The following is a 25,629-nucleotide window of genomic DNA, read 5'->3' on the forward strand; positions in this document are numbered from 1 at the left end:
ATTCATTGGCATAAAGTTGTTGGTATTACTCTCTTATTTTCCTACTGCATTTTAAATGATACCTCCTCTTTCACTTTTAATATTGCATTCATATGTCTTCTTCCCTTTCTCCCTTGGTAAATCTTGTCAGTGGTTTGTCATTTTATTAGCTTTTTCAAAGAAAACAGCTTTTGACTTGACAAATCTTCTCAATTTTGTTTTCAATTTTATTTTATTATTCTGTTTTTCTTATTTCTCTTATTTTATTATTTCCTTACAGTGTTTTTAGATTTATTCTGTTATTCCTTTTCTAACTTTTAAGTAGAATGACTAGCTAATTTCTTCAGCCTTTCTTCTTTTTTAAATAAGCATTTTCAGGCTACAAGTCTTCCTCCAAGTACCACTTTAGATGTATCTAAAAAAATTAAAGGAATTTTTGGTATCATTCAGTTCTAAGTATTTTTTTGGCAGGATTTGTTTTTTACTCATGGATTATTTAGATTCATGTCTTTCAATTTCCAAATACATGAGTTTTTTGAGTTACAGTTCTCAAATTAAGTTCTAACAATTCTGTTGACGTTTAAAAAATATGGCATAAGATGCTCAGTCTTTAAAATTTGTTAAGACTTATCAGTTTTATAATTGTTCTATTTGTGCTTGGAAAAAAAAAGAATTCTCCAAGTGTTAATGAACATGTATATGTTAATGTTAACATAATATATATGTTAATTCTCCAAGTGTTAATGAATATCTTTTAATGACTCCCAGTTTTGATGGATTTATCCATTTTCTTTGCATAACAGTGCTAAACTTTTTTGCTCTATATGTTTTGAAGACATGTTATTAACTGCATACAATTTTTAAAATTTTTGTATCATTAATCTACTATTACATGAAGAACATTATGTTTACTAGGCTCCCCCCTTCACCAAGTCCCCCCCACATACCCCTTCACAGTAGCTGTCCATCTGCGTAGTAAGATGCTGTAAAATCACTACTTGTCTTCTTTGTGCTGCACAGCCCTCCCCATGCCCCCCACGCACTATGCATGCTAATCGTAATGCCCTTTCTTTTTCCCCGCCCTTATCCCTCCCTTCCCACCCATCCTCCCCAGTCCCTTTCCCTTTGGTAAGTGTTAGTCTATTCTTGGGTTCTGTGATTCCGCTAACTGCATTCAAATTTATAATTATTATCTTTCCTAGTAAATACAATGCATGCAGTATATAATGATCCTCTTTGTCTCTAGAAATGCAATTTGTCCTAATGTCTATTTGCAGTAAACTAATAACAGCCTTATCAGTTTCTTTGCTATTTGACTGTGTATTTTTTTTAACCTTTCTATGTCCCTGTAGCTTAAGTATGTTCTTAAAAATAACATACTTCAAAATTTCTTGTTTTTTTAATCTTATAACCCCCACCCATTATGTAATATATTTTAATTCTACTTGATATTTCTTGACTTCCATAAATTCAACATTGTTCCATTAGTCTATATAGTCAATGTTTATTTAGATTTACCCATACTTTGCCATCTTCTTTCTTCTGTTTTTTCTTTAATCACTTCCTATAGCTCAGATCTTACTTCTGAAATCATTTTCTTTCTATTAGAAATACTCTCTAGAATTTTCCTAGTAAGGGTCTGTTGTTAGTAAAATCTGTTTTGTTTGCCTGGAAAGGTATTTCACCTTCTTCTTGAAAGATAGTTACTCTAGGTATTAAAGGTTATTTTTTTCTCAACACTTTGACGATATCACTACACTGTCTTCTGGTAACTACTGTTGCTATGAAAAAACAGCTGTCATTCTGTATGGAACCTTGTTTGGAGCTGCTGTTAAGTTTGACTTCAGATCTCAATATAGATTTATATTTATACAACTTAATTGTGATGTAATCGACTACAATAAGCTGCACACATTTGGAGTGTACATTTGATGTACACTTTGATTTGTCTGACATATGTATTTTAACATATTTTGAGTTGTCTGACATATGTATTTATCCAGGAAAAGGCAAGATCAAAGTATAAAAGTCAGTCTAGTGAATAATTAACAAAGTTTCAGAACCTAGTGCCTTGGGTTCAACAGCTGAGTAGAAGGCTTTTGTGAGCTAAATACTCTCCTTTTGGCATTACTCACCACATACTGGTAACCTGCAATTACCTTCAGCAAAGAAAGAACTTTTAGAATTCTTGATATTTTAGCTTCATCCATCAAAAAATATATTCTGATTCACCTTAACTACTTAAAAGAAGGCCCTGGCAGAGAGAACTTTTGAAAAATACTCCCATAATTTCCTATTATTGTCCAATACAAACTCTCTGGCTAGCCATTAACTGTTAGATGCCCCAAACATATCATACTTGTTCCCAGTTCCAACCCTTGATCTTGCTCTCTCTAAAGTGCTCTCTCCTTTTGTCCTCTGCCATCCTCAATTTGGCATTTATTTCCAGCTCTCCACAAAGCCTTCCTTAGTCTTCCCAGATCGCATCTCTTCTTCAGACCTCTGTCTATATGATATAACTAATTATATAATCAGATAATCTGGTACTCTTGTATTATTATTATTTAACAGCTTTGTATATTTATATGACTTGTCTTCCCAGTCACTGGAAGTGAGGATTACAGGTCTGGGAGTTATATTTTTATTTTATCCTTCACAGCACTTAAAATATACCATAGCAGATATTTAACTCTAGTCTAATTGATTTTAGTAAAAATTATCTATTGGATAAATGCCTTTGAGAGTCAATTAGACATCACCTCTTTAATACCATGGTTCTAGTCAAAGGAATTATTTAGCTGATGGGAGCTTAGCACTTTTTGTCCTGCTATTGCAGGACTAACAATAACTTTTACAAAAAGATGTTTCCTCCCTTTAGAAGGCCCCTATATATGTCACCAGGCTGCTTCTCCATATAACTTTGATAAAAATCCTGTTAAAATTTGCTAAATGTTGAAAATGTTAAATGTTCAAAATTTTAAATATTGGCCACACTGATAAGGCAGACAAACTTGAATCTGAGATTTCAAGGGATTCAGTTTTAGTGACACTTTTTTCATGCCACCATGAATAAATTCCCATTCTTTCGCTTAATCTGCTATAAATCTAACATGTGTTAGCTCCAAATTGCAGGAATTGCAGGAATTGCAGGCTCATTTAAGCATTCTTGAAGGCCAAAATTAGTATATTAGTCTCAGTGACAGAGAACTCTGAGTTCTATAGGAGGCTAAGTATACACATATGGTGGGCACAGCTGGACTGTGCTGAACCAGGGCGCAGATCAGTTGTTGCTATCTGAGAATGCAAGCCATGTTAGCAATTGCTTCCACTACTCAAAAAAAAAAAAAAGATTTAAACATTAACTCTCTTAATTTTAAAATGATGACAATTTTTACTCCTTTTATCCTTTTCTGCAATCTCATTCTCTCCTACCTCACATGAAACCATTCTAATGTGCAGCTTTTTGATTATATGTGTACTATGCATACTGTCTTGTGTGCATTTTACTTTAAATGTTATTCATTATACATATTAATTTTACCTCTTTTTTTCTACACAGCACTGTGTTTTTAAGATGCATACATTTAGTTTCTTGTACATTTACTTAACTGTTCCTAACTACTACATATTCATCAATATATATATATACCTTCACCGCATTCTGCTTATCTGCTTTCCCAGCGATGGAAATCTCCAACTCCTTGACCCCAAATAACACTGCATTTTTTTAACACTGCATGCCAAGCAATACACATGGGCAGGTTAAATTTAGCCTTTGGCCTGCCAATTTGTTTATAACCTCTAAGACAAACCTCTTGCTTAATACCTTATCTCCTACTTCCAAAAAATAGAATAAAAATAAATAATCAATGGAAGTATTTAGAGTTTTGTCAGTCATTCAAGTATGAGAGATGTCATTACATGTGGCCCAGATGACATTTTTGTAACAGAAAATTCTTAAACTACTAAGTTGATAATTAAAGTAAGTCTGCTTATCCCAGAGAAATATTGATGGACAGAAATATTGATGTCAGCTGTATTTTGTTGCATTCTCACTCTCCAATCCAGTAGGTTATGTTATAATAAATAAAGAGCAGGGGTTAGCACAATGGAGCTCCATCTCTGTGAGTCACAGACATGCTTAAGTTATCCCACATGGAAACTTCCTATTTAAGAAGTAGTTGAGGTGAGAAGCAAAGTTAGGAAAGTACATAAGGAAATGATAAGCTATACCTTTCAATAAACACAAGCTTGTTTTAGAAATGCATTAAAAATCTAATATTAAAGTGCTTCCTTTCAGAAGCCTTGCTCTTCTGTACTTTAAATGAATCTCTCACTGCTGTTTCAATTTTATATCCTTGTTTTGGATATTAGTCATCTCCACCAGGCCATGTCAGAGACAAGCCTGTACTGAGGGGCAAGTGAAGTATGAAGTAACGAGAAAGCCACTTTTTGAGTACCTGCAAGAACCCAGCAAGAGCCTCCCAAGTGTAAGGGAATGACCATACCAATTAAGTAACTTCTTTGAGATCCATAGAAGGTCCCAATTAGCAAAGGATAAACTGAATCAAACATACTTGCATTCTCCACTAAAACCTTAGGCACACGCTGGCGGTTCATCAGGAGTGGGACAGGATCTCTCCCATTATTGCGTTCATGGACTTCTCGAATTTCCACTGTATCATCCATAAGATAGTAATGAATGACATAAGTCCGACATTCCCCAAACATGCTGTCTGTATCATCCCAGATTGCATAGAATCGAAGAACCTTTTGGGAATCCAAAGTAGTGACTTCAGTAAGAATTCAACATGAGGAAAGTTTAACTTAGCTATTTCAGCTTATATACCAAACAGTAATGGAAAGATTAACTAGAAAAACTATGAAATAATCTCAGCTGGTAAAAGAAAAGAAAAGAAATATTACTAAAGATACAAAACAGCTGAAATTATTATATACTAGATGTGAACATCTGGAAAGTATTAATAGCTTATAAGTTTATGCTTAGAAAGAAGAATTCACTTTGATTCAAAATATTAGTCAGTGGAAGAAAAACTGAATTAAAAGAGCAATGGAAACGTTAAGACATTGATGAAAGAAGTTGAAGATGACATAAATAAATGGAAAGGTATTCCATGCTCATGGATTGGAAGAATTAATATTGTTAAAATGTCCATACTATCCAAAGCAATAAACAGATTCAAAGCAATCCCTATCAAAATTCTAATGGAATTTTTCAGAGTTAGAACAAATAATTCTAAAATTTGTATGGAACCATAAAAGACCCCAAATAGCCAAAGCAATTTTGAGAAAGAAGAACAAAGCCAGAGGTATCACAATCTCCTATTTCAAACTATATTACAAAGCTACAGTAATCAAAACAATTCTACTGCTGGGTGTCTACCTGGCATAAAAACAAACACAAGCCAAGGGAACAGAATAAAGAGCCCAGAAATAAAACTACATATAAACAGTCAATTAATTTATAAAAAAGAAGACAAGAATATACAATGGGGAAAGGAAAGCCTCTTCAATAAATAGTGCTGGGAAAACTGGACAGCTACATGCAAAAGAATGAAACTAAATCACTTACACCATATACAAACATTAACTCAAAATGTATTAAAGTCTTGAATATAAGACCTGAAACCATAAAAATCCTAAAAGAAAACATAGGCAGTAAGTTCCTTGGCATTGGTCTTAGCCATATTCTTTTTGGATTTGACCCCAGAGGAATGGAAACAAAGCAAAAGTAAACAAATGAGACTATATGAAACTTAAAAGCTTCTGTACAGCAAAAGAAACCATCAACAAGATGAAAAAGCAATCTTGTGAATATATACTACAAATCATATATCTGATAAGGGGTTAATACCCAAAAAATATAAAGAAGTCATATAACTCAATAACAAAATCAAACTCTGATTAAAAAATGGGCAAGGGATCTGAATAGACATTTTCCCAAAGACATACAGATGCTGATAGGTACATGAAAAGATGCTCAACATCACTAACCATAGGAAAATGAAATATCACCTTACACCTGTAAGAATGGCTACTATCAAAAAGGCAATAACAAGTGCTCATGAGGATGTAAAGAAAAGGAAACACTTGTACACTGTTGGTGGGAATGCAAATTGGTGCAGCTACTATAGAAAAAAGTATTGAGATTCCTCAAAAAAATAAAAATAGAGCTACCATATGATCTAGCAATTCTACTGCTGGGTGTCTGCCTGAAGAAAATAATACTAATTTGAAAAAATATGTATACCCTTATTTCACTGCAATATTTTTTACAATATCCAAGATATGGAAACAACTTGTTCAACAATGGATGAATAAAGAAGATGTGATACACACACACACACACACACACACACACATGCACGCACAGTGGAATACTACTCAGCCATAAAAAATAATGAAAGCTTGCTATTTGAGACAACATGGATGGACCTTGAGGGTGTTATGCTAAGTGAAATAAGTCAGACAAGAAAGACAAATACTGCATGAATATACATGGAATCTAAAAAACAAACCAACAAAACCCAGATTCAACGATACAGAGAATAAATCGGTGGTTGTCAGAGAGGAGGGTGTCTAGGGGGGCAAAATGGGTGAGGGAGACACAGAAGTACAAATTTCTAGTTATAAAAATAAATAATTCAGAGGGATCGGAAGATGGCAGTGTGAGTAGAGCAGCGGAAATCTCCTCCCAAAACCACATATGTCTATGAAAATATAACAAAGACAACTCTTCCTAGAATAAAGACCAGAAGACACAGGACAATATCCAGACCACATCCGCACCTGAGAGAACCCAGCGCCTCGCGAAGTGGGAGAGGAGGGCGACAAACCAACAAGAAGGGAAGTTCTTCCAGTCGTCACTCGTCCCAGCTCTGCAAACTATTCCTATCACCATGAAAAGGCAAAGCTACAGGCAGACAAAGATCACAGAGACAACACCAGAGAAGGAGACAGACCTAACCAGTCTTCCTGACAAAGAATTCAAAATAAAAATCATAAACATGCTGACAGAGATGCAGAGAAATACGAAAGAGAAATGGGATGAAGTCCGGAGGGAGATCACAGATGCCAGAAAGGAGATCACAGAAATGAAACAAACTCTGGAAGGGTTTATAAGCAGAATGGATAGGATGCAAGAGGCCATTGATGGAATTGAAACCAGAGAACAGGAACGCATAGAAGCTGACATAGAGAGAGACAAAAGGATCTCCAGGAATGAAACAATGTTAAGAGAAATGTGTGACCAATCCAAAAGGAACAATATCCGTATTATAGGGGTTCCAGAAGAAGAAGAGAGAGGAAAAGAGATGGAAAGTATCTTAGAAGAAATAATTGCTGAAAACTTCCCCAAACTGGGGGAGGAAATAATCGAACAGACCATGAAAATACACAGAACCCCCAACAGAAAGGATCCGAGGAGGACAAAACCAAGACACATAATAATTAAAATGGCAAAGATCAAGGACAAGGAAAGAGTTTTAAAGGTAGCTAGAGAGAAAAAGGTCACCTATAAAGGAAAACCCATCAGGCTAACATCAGACTTCTCAACAGAAACTCTACAGGCCAGAAGAGAATGGCATGATATATTTAATACAATGAAACAGAAGGGCCTTGAACCAAGGATACTGTATCCAGCACGACTATCATTCAAATATGATGGTGGGATTAAACAATTCCCAGACAAACAAAAGCTAGGGAATTTGCTTCCCACAAACCACCTCTACAGAACATCTTACAGGGACTGCTCTAGATGGGAGCACTCCTAGAAAGAGCACAGCACAAAACACCCAACATATGAAGAATCAAGGAGGAGGAATAAGAAGGGAGAGAAGAAAAGAATCTCCAGACAGTGTATATAACAGCTCAATAAGCGAGCTAAGTTAGGCAGTAAGATACTAAAGAGGCTAACCTTGAACTTTTGGTAACCACAAATTTAAAGCCTGCAATGGCAATAAGCACATATCTTTCAATAGTCACCCTAAATGTTAATGGGCTGAATGCACCAATCAAAAGACACAGAGTAATAGAATGGATAAAAAAGCAAGACCCATCTATATGCTGCTTACAAGAAACTCACCTCAAACCCAAAGACATGTACAGACTAAAAGTCAAGGGATGGAAAAACATATTTCAAGCAAACAACAGTGAGAAGAAAGCAGGGGTTGCAGTACTAATATCAGACAAAATAGACTTCAAAACAAAGAAAGTAACAAGAGATAAAGAAGGACACTACATAATGATAAAGGGCTCAGTCAAACAAGAGGATATAACCATTCTAAATATATATATGCACCCAACACAGGAGCACCAGCATATGTGAAACAAATATTAACAGAATTAAAGGGGGAAATAGACTGCAATGCATTCATTCTAGGAGACTTCAACACACCGCTCACCCCAAAGGATAGATCCACCGGGCAGAAAATAAGTAAGGACATGGAAGCACTGAACAACACAGTAGAGCAGATGGACCTAATAGACATCTATAGAACTCTACATCCAGAAGCAACAGGATATACATTCTTCTCAAGTGCACATGGAACATTCTCCAGAATAGACCACATACTAGGCCACAAAAAGAGCCTCAGAAAATTCCAAAAGATTGAAATCCTACCAACCAACTTTTCAGACCACAAAGGCATAAAACTAGAAATAAACTGTACAAAGAAAGCAAAGAGGCGCACAAACACATGGAGGCTTAACGACACGCTCCTAAATAATCAATGGATCAATGACCAAATCAAAATGGAGATCCAGCAATATATGGAAACAAATGACAACAACAACACTAAGCCCCAACTTCTGTGGGACACAGCAAAAGCAGTCTTAAGAGGAAAGTATATAGCAATCCAAGCATATTTAAAAAAGGAAGAACAATCCCAAGTGAATGGTCTAATGTCACAATTATTGAAATTGGAAAAAGAAGAACAAATGAGGCCTAAGGTCAGCAGAAGGAGGGACATAATAAAGATCAGAGAAGAAATAAATAAAATTGAGAAGAATAAAACAAAAGCAAAAATCAATGAAACCAAGAGCTGGTTCTTCGAGAAAATAAACAAAATAGATAAGCCTCTAGCCAGACTTATTAAGAAGAAAAGAGAGTCAACACAAATCAACAGTATCAGAAACGAGAAAGGAAAAATCACGACGGACCCCACAGAAATACAAAGAATTATTAGAGAATACTATGAAAACCTATATGCTAACAAGCTGGGAAACCTAGGAGAAATGGACAACTTCCTAGAAAAATACAACCTTCCAAGACTGACCCAGAAAGAAACAGAAAATCTAAACAGACCAATTACCAGCAACGAAATTGAAGCCGTAATCAAAAAACTACCAAAGAACAAAACCCCCGGGCCTGATGGGTTTTCCTTGGAATTTTATCAGACATACAGGGAAGACATAATACCCATTCTCCTTAAAGTTTTCCAAAAAATAGAGGAGGAGGGGATACTCCCAAACTCATTCTATGAAGCTAACATCGCCCTAATACCAAAACCAGGCAAAGATCCCACCAAAAAAGAAAACTACAGACCAATAACCCTGATGAACGTAGATCCAAAAATACTCAACAAAATATTAGCAAACCGAATTCAAAAATACATTAAAAGGATCATACACCAAGACCAAGTGGGATTCATCCCAGGGATGCAAGGATGGTACAACATTCGAAAGTCCATCAACATCATCCACCACACCAACAAAAAGAAAGACAAAAACCACATGATCATCTCCATAGATGTTGAAAAAGCATTTGACAAAGTTCAACATCCACTCATGATAAAAACTCTCAGCAAAATGGGAATAGAGGGCAAGTACCTCAACATAATAAAGGCCATCTATGATAAACCCACAGCCAACATTATATTGAACAGTGAGACGCTGAAAGCATTTCCTCTGAGATCGGGAACTAGACAGGGATGCCCACTCTCCCCACTGTTATTTAACATAGTACTGGAGGTCCTAGCCACCGCAATCAGACAAAACAAAAAAATACAAGGAATCCAGATTGGTAAAGAAGAAGTTAAACTGTCACTATTTGCAGATGACATGATACTGTACATAAAAAACCCTAAAGACTCCACCCCAAAACTACTAGAACTGATATCGGAATACAGCAAAGTTGCAGGATACAAAATCAACACACAGAAATCTGTGGCTTTCCTATATACTAACAATGAATCAACAGAAAGAGAAATCAGGAAAACAACTCCATTCACAATTCCATCAAAAAAAATAAAATACCTAGGAATAAACCTAACCAAAGAAGTGAAAGACTTATACTCTGAAAACTACAAGTCACTCTTAAGAGAAATTAAAGGGGACACTAACAGATGGAAACTCATCCAATGCTCGTGGCTAGGAAGAATTAATATCATCAAAATGGCCATCCTGCCCAAAGCAATATACAGATTTGATGCAATCCCTATGAAACTACCAGCAATATGCTCCAATGAACTGGAACAAATAATTCAAAAATTCATATGGAAACACCAAAGACCCTGAATAGCCAAAGCAATCCTGAGAAAGAAGAATAAAGAATAAAATAAAGAATATACTCCCCAACTTCAAGCTCTACTATAAAGCCATAGTAATCAAGAGAACTTGGTACTGGCACAAGAGCAGAGCCACAGACCAATGGAACAGACTAGAGAATCCAGACATTAACCCAGACATATATGGTCAATTAATATTTGATAAAGGAGCCATGGACATACAATGGTGAAATGACAGTCTCTTCAACAGATGGTGCTGGCAAAACTGGACAGCTACATGTAGGAGAATGAAACTGGACCATTGTCTAACCCCATATACAAAAGTAAACTCAAAATGGATCAAAGACCTGAATGTAAGTCATGAAACCATTAAACTCTTGGAAGAAAACATAGGCAAAAACCTCTTAGACATAAACATGAGTGACCTCTTCTTGAACATATCTCCCCGGGCAAGGAAAACAACAGCAAAAATGAATAAGTGGGACTATATTAAGCTGAAAAGCTTCTGTACAGCAAAAGACACCATCAATAGAACAAAAAGGAACCCTACAGTATGGGAGAATATATTTGAAAATGACACATCCGATAAACGCTTGACGTCCAGAATATATAAAGAGCTCACACGCCTCAACAAACAAAAAACAAATAACCCAATTAAAAAATGGGCAGAGGAACTGAACAGACAGTTCTCCAAAAAAGAAATACAGATAGCCAACAGACACATGAAAAGATGCTCCACATCACTAATTATCAGAGAAATGCAAATTAAAACTACAATGAGGTATCACCTCACACCAGTAAGGATGGCTGCCATCCAAAAGACAACAACAAATGTTGGCGAGGCTGTGGAGAAAGGGGAACCCTCCTACACTGCTGGTGGGAATGTAAGTTAGTTCAACCATTGTGGAAAGCAGTATGGAGGTATATCAAAATGCTCAAAACAGACTTACCATTTGACCCAGGAATTCCACTCCTAGGAATTTACCCTAAGAATGCAGCAATCAAGTATGAGAAAGATCAGTGCACCCCTATGTTTATCGCAGCACTATTTACAATAGCCAAGAATTGGAAGCAACCTAAATGTCCATCGATAGATGAATGGATAAAGAAGAAGTGGTACATATACACAATGGAATACTACTCAGCCATAAGAAAAGGGCAAATCCAACCATTTGTAGCAACATGGATGGAACTGGAGGGTATTATGCTCAGTGAAACAAGCCAAGCAGAGAAAGAGAAATACCAAATGATTTCACTTATCTGTGGAATATTAGAACAAAGGAAAAACTGAAGGAATAAAACAGCAGCAGAATCACAGAACTCAAGAATGGACTAACAGGTACCAAAGGGAAAGGGACTGCGGAGGATGGGTGGGTAGGGAGGGATAAGCGGGGGGAGAAGTAAGGGGGTATTAAGATTAGCATGCATGGGGGGTGGGAGAAAAGGGAGGGCTGTACAACACAGAGACGACAAGTAGTGATTCTACAACATTTTGCTATGCTGATGGACAGTGACTGTAAAGGGGTTTATAGGGGGACCTGGTATAGGGGAGAGCCTAGTAAACAATATTCGTCATGTAAGTGTAGATTAGTGATACCAGAAAAAAAAAAAGGCAGTTCCTGTGTGGTAACCTCCAATGAGTTCTACACAAGGGTATAAAGGGCATATAAAAGTGTAGGCAAAGGGTATGTTTGTGTTTATACAGAGGATCAAAGCCTAATTGGGCTACCCCGAAAATGAACTAAGATACGATATGAAAAAGAACTTCCAACATCAGCACTCTCTGGAAGACTCATGCCAGAAGACGATCATCAAAAAACCCCAACAAAGATCCACGCACTGCTACAGCTGTAGATGCACTCATCCCACCAGTTCCTGGACTTGCCATGGGAATGAGGAAGGAGATATCTAAGCTGGCCTGTGCATACAGTAAAACAACAAATTTGACTGGATCTATACTGCTGGAACTCAATCAAGAATTAGGAGAAGTGCAAATTGTAGTACTCCAAAATCTTACAAGTACAGACTATTTACTGTTAAAAGAACATAAGGGATGTGAACATTCCCCAGGAATGGGTTGTTTCAATTTGTCTGATTTCTCTCAGACTGTTCAAGTTCAGTTGGACAATATCCACCATATCAATGACAAGTTTTCACAAATGCCTAAGGTGCCTAACTGGTTTTCTTGGTTTCACTGGAGATGGCTGGTAATTACAGGTATGCTTTGGTTATGTAACTATACTCCTATTATGTTAATGTGTGCACGCAATTTAAGTAGTAGCTTAAAACCTATATGTGCTGAAGTTACTCTACAAGAAGATATGTCAAAGAAATAATCAATCTTCCCATGTTTTCTTCCGCCTGCTACTTCTATAGCTTTTCTTCTTCCTACCTAATTACAACCCTTAAATAGAATTCGTGCCTCATATCAAATTTACTGAGTATCATAATTCTTCCAAGTGGTAAAGATACCTCAAGACAAATGCTGGGCATAGAAGCTACAGGGCATAAACATGCAAAGAAGTAAAAAGCTAACCATTTCAAACAATAAGGCTTCTCTCTCACTTACCAACTTTACATTTCCCTGTATGGCCCCGGAAGATGACTGGTTAGCCCGAGACGGGTAAGATTCCTCAAGGGAGGAACAACCTAAGACAGGCACAGTCGCAGGGGGGTCATCAGGTGAGAAATTGGGGATCAACAGAGGTGAGGCTTAGAACCTCACCCCCCCTGTTCTGAGAGAAATCTTCTGCATACGTGGATGTTTTATTGCCCTGGTCTAGCTTGGATTAACACATAGTCTACAGGCACACACCTGATCATCTACATTTGCTTTCTTACAACACTAAACTATGTTTTCTACCTTTATCTTGTATCTACCTACCACTTCAGCATTTTATTAAAAATAATAATAATAAAGAGAGAAATGTGGTATCCACATATAAGTCAAGTATAAAAATCCAATGAGTATTCATATTTGAACTGACTGTTTATACTTCATAATGCATGAGCAAAACTGAAAGTTTCTGTGATGACTGCCCTTGCACTGTTCACCATGTAAGAACTTATTCACTATGTAAGAATTTGTTCTCCATGTAAGAACTTGTTTGTTATGCCTCAGAAGATTGGAGACTGATGAAAATTAGGCTTGGGGTGGATTAATGATTGTGCATTGAGCATTGACTCCCCTATACAGAATTTTATTTTTGTTAACAACCATTTGATCAATAAATATGAGAGATGCCCTCACAAACAAACAAACAAACAAACAAAAGTACACACTTCCAATTGTAAAATAAATAAGTAACCGGGATGTAATGTATAGCATAAGGAATATAGTCAAAATATTGTAACAACTTGGTATGGTGATAGCTGGTACCTAGAATTGTCATGTATATAAATGTTGAATCACTATGTTGTACACCTGAAACTAATGTAATGTAATACTGTGTGTCAACTACCCTTCAATAAAAAATAATTATCTACAAAATAAATAAATAAATAAATAAATAATTCATGGGAATGTAACTTACAGCATGGCAATATAGCTAGTAATATTGTATTAACTTCGTATGGTGACAGATAGTAACTAGACTTATTGTGCTGACCATTTGACAATATACAAATGTCAAATCAGTATGTTGTACATCTGAAATTAATGTAATATTGTATTTCTTAATAAACAAATAAAACAAAAAGAGTAATGGGTTCTTTATACAGTGGTTTACATGCATGAATAAAGGTACATGTGAATGGTTTATATGCAAGTAGTGTGGAAAGAATTTTCATTAATTTATTTTTGGGCTCCATCAACACATGTCTTCTAGTAACAGTATCGACCACACAACCTTTACATACAAAAAAGTAACATATATAATTTATATTAAGAAACTATATAAAGACCATGCTAGTGCTAGGTAAACTTTTCTGAACTACAAGGAATTACATTTCTGAGAGGAAAAGAACAACAAAGGATTAAGGGTGGTCTATTTTCTCTTTCCCTTTTGTACAGAAAGGAGAAGTCTCAAATCTGCCTCTGCACACCAGCCCACAAAGGGGAGGATAGGAAGGTTGAGTTCGAAAATACCCAGAACATTCTGTACGCATTCGTTAATATAAAATTCCACAAGGAAGCATCTGCAGTGGGATGTCTGTAAAATTACTATTTTAACATTAGAAACCTATATATATATATATATATATATATATATATATATATATATGCAATAGCTTTGAACTTTTCCAATAATTCATTTAAGGTGCCCCAAATGATTTATGAGATTAACTCATATTTGGCAAAAGATGTAGTGATTTGGAAATTAAAGTGGGAAGCAGATGCGGCTCAGGAATTGCTTTAAGATTTAAAAGTTTGGTGGAATTCACAAGACTTAATTCCACAGTCATCTTTGGATCTCTAATACAAAACAGATATCCCTGTACCTGTAACTTTAGGTGAAATCAGAAAGATACCTCTATACCCCAATGGTTAAATTACCAAGGTAACATTTCAGAACACACATCTACCAAAACAGTTTGCTCACAAACATGTGCCATATTTGGAAGCGAGCGAACCTGCTAAGGTGCAAGGCCACTTACTTGTTTGTCAAAGGTGAGAAACTGCTTGAGTTGATCAAAGTCCGATGGAGTGACATATTTACGGAGAGGCTGTTTCCGGAGTTCAGTGTAAGGATCGAGAACCATCTTCTCTGGTGGATTTAATTCAATTCCTTGGCTTTCCAAAAACACCTAAATAATTCAAATTTAATAATGATCAAATATAAAATTATTTAATAATAATCATCTTTCTTGATGCTTCTTAAAGTAAGTATTAACTGATGGTCTGAAAATAAATAATAATTTTAAACCATTGTCCAAGTTCACCATTACTTTGCAGCTTGAGTTTGAGCTGGCAGGACTAAGTCTGTGATTGACCCAACTCCATAATGCAGATAATTACCTTAAGGATTCTATAAGGTAAAACTGCTAGGCAATATGCTAAGCTAATTGAAGACATGATAATAAGGTAACTGGCTCTAAATATGAAGTCAGATCAGTGAAATTTAGTTAGGTGCCCAAGAACAGACTAACCCCTAGGATTGCTTACATACGTGCATCTGAAATGTAGCCATAGTTTCAAACAACATGTAATTCATATCAGGTATGGGGGCAAGCTGCACAGTGGCAAAGTTAAGCCAAAGTGAAATTCCCAACTTTCCAACTCACTTAAAACAAGTTTATGAATAAGCCCCCATCACCAAAAAGAGAACAGAAAGCATACTCACCAAGTTATGAGAGACCACCAAATATTTTAGTGAAATAGGAAAGACAAATCAAGCGTTCACATCTCACCAGAGAAAGGAAAGCATCTGAACTTGACATGATTTTGAGTTTTTATTTTGCTAATTATGAATATACATAATATTGATTTCAGAGTCACTAAACTTTTAATAGAATTTGACATTTCTTCTTCTTCAAAGCACCATAATGAACTTTACCTTTTTTTACAATCAGAAAAGAACAATGTCATGGGACCTGTTGACATTCTGGAACTAGAAACTAACCTGAAATCTGGGTTTCTTTTGGGAATTGTGCAGTTTGCTTTTTGACAACTCAATAGAAAATATATAGAACTCAGGCAAAAATATTTGGGTTTTGGTATGAGCTCTGCTGTTAAGTGGTTTATAATCTCAGTATTTAAGGTTTTTCTAGGCAGTAGCCAATAACCTTTCAATATTAAAATATTATAATCTTCATGTCTATTAAAACTACTGAGCTGCAGATTATGACAAACAAAATTCTCTTCTCCCTTGAGATGGTGTATTAGTGTAGCAGGACTATTGATTGAGGTACTTAATGGGTGTTTTACAATTTCTGTTTCTTCCAACAGAAACCAGGCCTTTTGTTAATCTCACCTTAGGGATTTTGGCAGGAATGTAGAAACTTACTGAAGCTGACAATTCTTCCTGTCTCTTAGTAAAAGCCTGAATTCATTAAAGAGGTTATTCTAAAATGTCCCAGGAAAGAAGGGAATGTCTTTGAGGGCGAGAAGAGAAAAAGGGGGAAATTCCCTCAGACTGGAAAACAGATACAAGTTGGTGGGTCTCAGAGGAGCAAGATGCTACACATGCTCTGTAGGGGCTCAGCTGTGATGGGAGTTTAATTTTATTGGAATGGATTTGTATTAATATCACTATGAAAAAAATGATATCACTGCCCAGTATTGGCACGTACCAGCACATACACAAATACCAAATTAACCTACATAACAATCTGTACAGGACAGATTATCAGTGTCCTCTTATCTTAATAAAGGAAACGTATCCTTCCATTAGTTAGAATGGAATTCTAACTAGTCAGACACCACAATTTCCAAAAATATATACTATACCTGTGTGAATCTGTCGCAGTCAACAATGTGGAAAGTTTTGCCATAAATTGTAATGTCTATTCCTCGATTTAGGTCTTTCCAATGGTAATGGTCTCCCTGGTAATTCTTGGGTAGCCGCTGACGTTTGATTAACTTGCCTTGAGGGATCCCAGAGTTTTCCACAACAGGCTCTATGATAGACATGCTGTCATCTTCTAGGTAGTAGTAAATGTTCACGTGACGGATCCTGTAATGCTCTTCAGTTGACATGGGAACATCTTCCTGGAAGTAGGCATCAAATTTCAGGACCTACAACACATGAGGGAGGGAGAAATGGTGCTGTGTTAGTTTCCTATCCAAAAAATTCCAAGTATCCTCCAGTAAAGAGAACCACTCAAGGAGATCTGAATACTTACCACTCCTATCTTCTAAATCAAAGGATGCCAAACCACCGTTTATGGGACAAATCTACCCCACCACCTTTTTTTGCATGAACCTACAAGTTAACAATGGTTTTTTACATATTAAATGGTTTAAAAAATCAAAAGAATAAAATTTCACAACATATGGAAATTACACGAAATTCAAATTTCAGTATCTACAATTAAAGTAACTATGTAAATAGTTTACGCTTATTTCCTAAATGGCTCTTTTTCCATTACAAGGGCAGAATTGAGTAGTTGTGATAGAGACTGTATGGGGTGCTGCTATGGACTGAATTGTGTCCCCCCCCCCAAATTCATATGTTGAAGCCCTAACCTTCAATGGAGTATTTTTGGAGTTAGGGTCTTTAGGAGGTAATCAAATTTAAATGAAATCCTAAGGGTGGGACCCTAATCCCAGAGAACTGGCTTTTTTGTAAGAGGAAGAGAGCCTCCTTCCCCTGCCCAGCACACACGCACCAAGTAAAGGCCCTGTGAAGACACAGCAAGCAGGCAGATTTCTGTGAGCCAGGAAGACAGCCCTCACCAGAAACAAAATCAGCAGGAACCTTGATCTTGGACTTCTAGCCTCCAGAATTATGAGAAAATAAATTTCTACTGTTTAAGCCACCAGTCCATGGTACTTTGTTAGGGTAGCTCAAATAGACTGAGCTGCAAAGCCCAAATATTTATCTGGTCCTTTACAGTAAATTTCCTGACCTCTGCTCTAAATACTCAAACTATGTATAGACTATTAACTAAAGTGTTCCTTAATGAGTTGGTTTAAAGATCTTAACTCTACTAGCTTCACTTCCATGTTAAAGATCCCTGTTAGAATTTCTGGAAAGAGTAAGATTTAGACAAGGCTGGCTTTCGGTTTCAAGGCTCAGGTCTATTTCTCTATAAGTGGAGTCCCATGTAAGGGCATATTAATGCTATATTCATTCTTAGCTACTTTATATGAATGACTCTCAAATCAATCCACAGAAGCTTTGAGTGGCACATAAATGCCCTCACCATGCTCAGAAATATACACGATAGTGCAAACCCTAAATCTTCTGGGGAGCACAAGCATCGGGGTGAAGTCAAAATGGCACATTTATTGTCCATTAAAATTTTTTTTTAATATTGTAAAAGCTTATGTTGACATGCTTTGGGGTTAATTTTTTAATTTCTGTTATTCTGTTTTTAATATTTCTTTTCAGGGAGAAAAAGTATTAGAATGATATTTTAGGTAGGCAAGAGGACTAACCTAAACCTCTGCTAGAATAATAGGAACAATCCACGGATACCCTTTAGTGAAGACACAAATATGAATCAATGAAGGGGAAAATGGCATAATTTTATACGTGAGTGCGATTCCCAAAAAGGTATAATGTCTATTGTGGAAGAACAGATTAAACCTAGAGAACAGGCAATTGCATAGGAGAAATATGAATACAATGGAGTGAAAGCTTTAAAACTCATAATGAAAAGATGAAATAGATGAATGTAATAAAATGCTTAAAGGGGAAAAATAATGGTTAAAGACAAAGATCATTTTAAAATAGCATTTTAGATCAACCGCAAACAACTGAAATGGAGACATGATCACTAAATGCGACATGACCATTAGTTTATATGTGACATGGTCTGTATTTGAGCCACAGACTTACACACAAAATATTAGCCAGAAGTGATCAGCTAGCTGAGCCTCCCTCATTTTACAAAGTGGGAAACTGAGTTGTAGAGGGTTGTAGAGGGGCTTGTCTGTGGCCAAAGAAGGCCAATAAAACTCTGTCTGTAGACTCATAGCCCAAAGTTTTCTCCATATACTCACCATTTCTTAGATCACAGGTGCACTGGTGGTTCAGAAAAGGAATCTAAAGAGATCAGACAAAGTCTAAGTGGAAAAGAAGAGAGGGGATTCCAGGCACGGGAACACCAGCAGAGGAAGGTAACCCAGCAGGAGTGCGCAGGCTGCGATGGAGGAGGAAGGTGCCAGATAAGGCGATCAGACTGATAGTCTGCCCCACAGTCCAGGTCTGCAGTAATAGATTTCCAGCAATGGACTAACAAAGGAAGGGTGATTGGATTGATACTGAGCAAGTGGGAGGATAGAAGTCAGATGAGGTATTGAGGGAAACAGTGCTGGTGATATAGTTGTGATACTCAAAGAGATGGAAACGCTAAGATAATTTTGGTAGGGGAGATGGTGAGCTCGATTTTAGACTTAATGAATTTAACTGACAGTGCAAATTGTTATTGCAAGGGGCAATGTGAGATGCAGGACTGGGTTTTGGAAAAGTAGGCAATAGTAGAGAAAAATCAGGGTGACAAACATCTTGACCCAAGCAGCTGAAAAGATGGAACTACTATCACATTGACGGGAGGAAGCCTGAAGTGGAGCAGTGTGGGGGATGGGGAGACAAAACTAGGAGTCTAGTTTTGAATATGTTTAGTCTGAGGTACTCACTAAACATTCAAGAGCTGTTAAATAGGTAATTCCATGTAACCTCTAGAATTTGGGGCACAGCTCATCATCTTTCAAGCTGTAAGTCTGGACCAAGGATAGACAGAGGGCAAGACCAAAGGTTGAGTCCTGGGGCCCATCCGTATTCCTATGCTGTTTGTTCTCTAGGAGTAGAGGGGGATGAAATGCCTTTGGTGACAGGAACTTGGCCTCAGAACGAGAGTCGGCGAGGAGATATACACTGAGGCCAGGGAGGAAATACACACACACACACACACACACACACACACACACACACACACACACACGCACACTTTGAAGGCTCAAATAGCCAGATTTTAATGTATTCTGTTTTTTTAATTTAAATAAGCTACTAAAACAAACCTATACTATGCCATATGATCAGTACAGATGAATCGTAATCTGTATGTATCTGTAGTAGTGTGATCACATCATCATTTTAAAATGATCTTTTGAAATAATGTACAGATCTGTTTTTGCTTGATACTCATTTTAGTACATTCAGATTGTGTAAGGAAAAGAAGTAACTGACTATACATACATGGCATATTTGGTATTTATCAAAGAAAGTATTTAATTAGGGCTCTAAATTCTCAAATTCTCTGGCTATTTGGGACTTGGTTGTCTGATAAAATGTAAGTGGTAAAAATTTTACTTATTAAAACACACCATAGAAGTGTTTATGTCTGTACATTCATCTCTAGTCATTCAATATGGATCAGTTTATCTATAATAATTAGTTATTATGTATTCTAACCTAGCTTTCTAGATGAGGAAAATGGAGGTTGTGACTCTCCAAGGTTATAACACTAGCTGATGGAAGACCCCGAATTAGAATCCAGGTCTCCTAACTCTCAGGAAGTGCTCAGAATGCCACAATAAACATGGAAATATTTGCGATTCCTTCAGGATTGAATGGGAAAATGCTGAGTAAATATTTTCATATCACATACAATTATAAAAAGCCCAGTCATACTTTTGTTTTTTATTTTACTCTATTATATGTGCATGTTTTGCATGTTCATATTGTCAATTCTCAGCAGTGACATAGACAATAAATTAATTTTATTTGTTAAATAAGAATTCATCTCATTTTTTTCAACTAACATTATTCAGTATCAATCACAGAATAAACCAGGTGAGCCCCTGCCCTCATGAAGTATATATACATGTTTATTATTTGATAAACACTAAACAAGCCAGCAGTATGAACTGTAATACAATGCTGTGAAGAAAATAAAGGGATGTAATAGAGAAAAACAGGGAGGAACCTCCTTAGTATGATGGCCAGGAAAAGCTTCACGCAAATCATGCTGAAAGATAAGGTGAAGTCAGCTGCTTAAGGGCAGGTGGGGGGAACAGCATGTGCAAAGGCCCTGTGGGGGTAGGGGTGTGGGAGTGCTACAATTTCAAGGAAGTAAGGATTTCCTACAATTTCAAATAAATAAATGCAGTGTGACTGAGACACAGTGGGTGAGTAAAAGAGAGGCTCAAGCTTAGATTACTGGTAGAACTATACAAAAGAATAGATCTGTGGGGAAAGGTGATGAGCTGGGTTAGAAATACATGGAACCTGAGCTGCCAATAGTTCATCCAGGTAAAGATCCCATGGCAGGGAGGGACATAGGTCTAGAGTTTCCATGAGGTCAGAATTGGAAATACATATTGATAGTTATCTATACTGAGATGATAGTTGAAACCACAAAAGCATGTGAAATTTCTCAAGAGGATAGTATAAAGAATGAGAACAGAACCTTGAAAATGTTTACAGTTAAAAAGTAAGAGAAGAAAGGGAGGCCAGAGTAGAAGCAACCAGACAGAAAGAAAGAGAAAAACCAGGATAGTGAGGAGTCATTGCTGCAAAAGAAAAACAAAGTTTCAAGAAGGCAGGGAGGGCTAACAGTGACAAATATAGATCAAAGACAATATTGGAAAAGAAAACCTCTCCAGATCTGGCAAAATGGGCAACACTGGCTACCTGGGGAAAAGTAGTTTTGGGCTTGAGAGCAGAGAGAAGTCAGGTTGTAAGTGATCTGAGAGTCAAGTGAGGGCTAAAGCATGGTTGCTTAACAGGATCACAAGGAAGAAGGAGGGTTTTTAGGACAGGCTAGTATGGCCCTAGGTAGGGAGGTAGTCACTAGAGTGTTTGAAATGGAGGTAGTATGGAAGTTAAGGATGAAAACAATGAAAGGGGAATAACATCAGTAACACAGGGTGGGAAGTTAATCCAACAAATAGAGCATGTGAGTGATGATAAAGAGAATGTATGCAAGGAAAGAGAAAAGATGAGGGAGCTCATAGTAGATGCCCTTGTCCTCATCACTGATGCAAGAAATGAAGTTATGTATACTAAGGATGAAGAACAGTGCAAAGGATGTCCAGAGCATGGACAAATATGTTGACTATTAAGCAGACCTTGGTTTAATCAGTTTAAATTCTGATACAATTCAGAAAAATCCTAACTCCCTGATTGCCAAAAAAAAAAAAATCATAATTTCAAAACCATGCATTTAACTACACTTTACCTCATTATCTATGGGCAGGATCATTTACCTAGAAGCTGTGATGATCCAAGTAAAATGAATAAGACAATGAAAATGTAAATAATCTTCATGCCTGCTATCTTTAAAGAAATGAATTACGATTTTTAGGAATAAAATTTAATGACATTTAGCACAAAATAACATAGAAAAACAAAAAACAGGATGCCCAGTTCCTCTTTGGGCATGATTTCTCCCTCTCTGAACTTATTTAATACTTTCTCATGACATATGTGACTTAATCATTGTCTAGTGTATAATAGTTATTTGCCATTTTTTTTTCAGTAAAAACTGAACCTACCAGGATTTCTATCTTGATAAATTGTTAAATGACTATCCCATTTCTCTCTTGTATTTCTGCCCCTCCCCCTTATCTACTGATGCTGCAGCCCTTGACACAGTAGTGAATAAGCATGAGAAACAAGAGAATGGTAAAGAAATATACAATCATATAACTGATACTCTTTGGTGGATGTTTAGGTTCAACCAATGAATGGATATGTGAATGTGTTCCTATCAAATGAGTTAAATGAGGTGGGAAAGAGGGGATTATATGGATTCTGGCTGGTACATTTAAAACTTGTAAAAAAAATAATAAGTCATTATTATGTAAGTGGCACAGTTATACCACCAGATTATTTCGTATCTTCCGGCTGCTAGCTTCAGTAGGTACCCAGTGAAGGTTAACTAGCTGGATGAAAATGGTAAGACATTTATCAAATATGATAAAATAAAAAGTAAGGCCAAAAAAAAAAAGAGAGAGAGAGAAAGAAATTAGGCTAGGAGTAAATTAGGAAATCCAACTCATGAAAACTAGTCAGTAGTTCTCAGACCTAGCTAAATATAAAAATCATCTGGAAATTAGAATTGATGAGGGTTGGGGGTGACATTTCAGTTTCTTAAAAAGTCTCACCAGTGATTCTGCTGCTTGGCCGGCATTAGGACTACCTCACCTTAGTGAAAAGAGGAGGCTCGCTGACATGTGGAATGTCAACAGATGGAAATAAGGCCACTCACTTACAGAAGCACAGGGGTGAGATGTAGACAAAAACACCGTCCTACCTTTTGGTCAGTGTTTTGCCAAGCTTGAAATGTTCCCCGGAAAACAACTTATGGAGATGCCTTGAGAAAACTGACAATAGATGGAGTTGTCATGATGACATTTTACATTTCACAGAGATTAAGGATTTGTCATCAATACAGAATATAGGACTTTTAAGTCAAAAACACCAGAGTAGGTGAACACAGAGCAGTATGAACTCAAAAATTGGAATTCAGGCAACTTTTCTTTAACTGTGCTTGGAAAATATTCAGTGAAGACTGCAGGGAATTATATTCTGCAATCAGCTTCCTGACTAAAGAAAGCCTCTTTCAATCCTGAGTTCAGCTGTCTATGACTCAGTGTTGGAGCATTTGAACAATTCTCTCCTCAGAACACTCTGGAAAACCTGTTGTTTATTACTGCCTTTTCTGAACTTTCTGGAAACAGTTGGCTCTCAGAAATTTGAATTAAAGGAGCACCCCAAAATCCCAGATGATACCTTTTTGTCAAAAGCCACATGTGCAGGAATAAAACTGGCAGGTGGGGCCTGCTTAGGTTGGCCATAAGTTAGAACTGGTGCCTTATTGGCCAACTCATCCACATCAGCTTGGGACAGCTGGTTGATCTGGAGCCGGTCCCCACCTATCCCAACTGTTGGACGTTTAGCAATCGCATAGCCATTCCTGTAGCCCAACGTCTGGCTTCTATGAAATGCTGTTTTCTGAAGAAGAAAAGAAGTGTGCTGTTAATAGTAATTCACAAATATTCATTAGGCGAAAGAGCTAACTTACAAAAGTATCATAACTTGAAACTCTGCTTATAAATTATAAACATCTCAAATCTTATATCAAAACATACATCTACATTAAAAGGTTCTTACATTTTAAGCCAAAATACCTGTCCAGGAACAAGAAGGGAAACAGCAGCAGCCTGAGCTTAAAATAAAACTTAGAGCGCTACCCCAGAACGCCCAGTTTAATTACAGCTCACTTTTAATGAGAAGCTAAAATATTATCTATACTCTTAATTGTTCACCAGTCTTCCCATGTTTTTCATCTTATCTGGTGGTAAACCATGGAACCTAGAAGTTCTGATTCTGCAATGAATTTTTACCCAAAATAAAAGCCCCTTCTTGTCACAGTAACACTTATATATTCAAAACTCAGTAGTTCGACCCCTGTTCCCTTTTCTTAAGGATATAATCCAAAATGATGGGAAGGAATAATACGTGTAAATCTTATCATTACAATGTTAATTAAAAGAGTGAAAAACAGAAACAATCTAAAAGACAAACATATGAGTAAAAGAAAACTCACTCAATGAACTATGATGCATTCATTAAAATACTGGTTTTCAAGGCCATGTGGCAGCCTAGGGGAAAATGTTTATGACTTATAAGCCCCAAAAGGCATCATATAAGATTACATGTGTATTATAATTATAAGCATGCAAATGTGCACAAAAAGAAGCTGGATTTGGAGAATGTTTTCTGTCTATATTACACATTTCTGAATTACATTGATTTTGTTTACAACAAACACATTTTTATTGGTAATTGAAAAAAAACAAAAGATTAAATTTAAAAAAAAAAGTGAAAAGGAAATATTTTTGAAGGCAGAGAAAAGGAGACCAAATGGTGACATAGGAAACCCTAGCCTCCTCATTCCTCCACAAAGATCCACAATTAGACAGCTATCTACAAACAAAAACAGCTCTGGAAGTGTGCTGAGTCCAGCTAGGAGGTTTTAGCAACACAGTGGAACAAAAACATGAGAACAATCACACAAGAAGAGAAGGAAAACAGCTTTTTTGCCTGCATTATCTCATCCCCCAACCTGGCATTGTTCAGTGCCAAAAGGGAACATCCCAGCTAGAAAGAGCTCCCCTTGCCAAAAAAGGAGGAGTAGGGTAAACAACTAGCTTCTCCAGTCATTGGGGGCACCAAATGAAGGTCTTTTTACTGGTAATTGAAAAAAATTCACCCCAACCAGGCCAGCAAAACCAAAGCATACAGAGCCAGCTGGGAACAGGTAAGAAAAGCAGGGGCTACTGGCAGCAGCCACTAAGAGGGAACAACTGTGGGCAGAGAAACCCCAGCAGATTTTGTCACTGACCCAAAGCCAATGGCCAGTATAGCCACAGCCACCATGTACACCATGCAGACTTCACTAGTTTTCGCCCCACAGATACTCACATTTGCTGACACAAGCCACCTGAGTCCTTCTCTCTTCCCTCCCTTCTCCCTGTTCCCAGCAAAGCCCCAACCAGCTCAGGCTTGTG

The 25,629-nt window shown here is 36.9% G+C and overlaps 1 protein-coding gene across 2 annotated transcripts in view; it reads right to left on the reverse strand.

Annotated features, from left to right (window-relative positions):
- Window positions 1-25,629, reverse strand: part of EFHC1 (EF-hand domain containing 1) — a 59,770-nt gene that overhangs the window by 30,412 nt on the left and 3,729 nt on the right. Inside the window, exons 2-5 of one of the 2 annotated variants that reach the window (XM_036916390.2) lie at window positions 23,849-24,070; window positions 16,894-17,181; window positions 15,102-15,251; window positions 4,557-4,749 (exon numbers count right to left, since the gene is read on the reverse strand). In XM_036916390.2, coding sequence (XP_036772285.1) covers window positions 4,557-4,749; window positions 15,102-15,251; window positions 16,894-17,181; window positions 23,849-24,070 — 853 coding nt within the window. The remainder of the gene's footprint in view (window positions 1-4,556; window positions 4,750-15,101; window positions 15,252-16,893; window positions 17,182-23,848; window positions 24,071-25,629) is intronic. The other variant, XM_036916391.2, reaches the window with a different exon arrangement.

Source organism: Manis pentadactyla, chromosome 16, assembly GCF_030020395.1.
Source record: "Manis pentadactyla isolate mManPen7 chromosome 16, mManPen7.hap1, whole genome shotgun sequence".
Lineage (NCBI taxonomy): Eukaryota > Metazoa > Chordata > Mammalia > Pholidota > Manidae > Manis > Manis pentadactyla.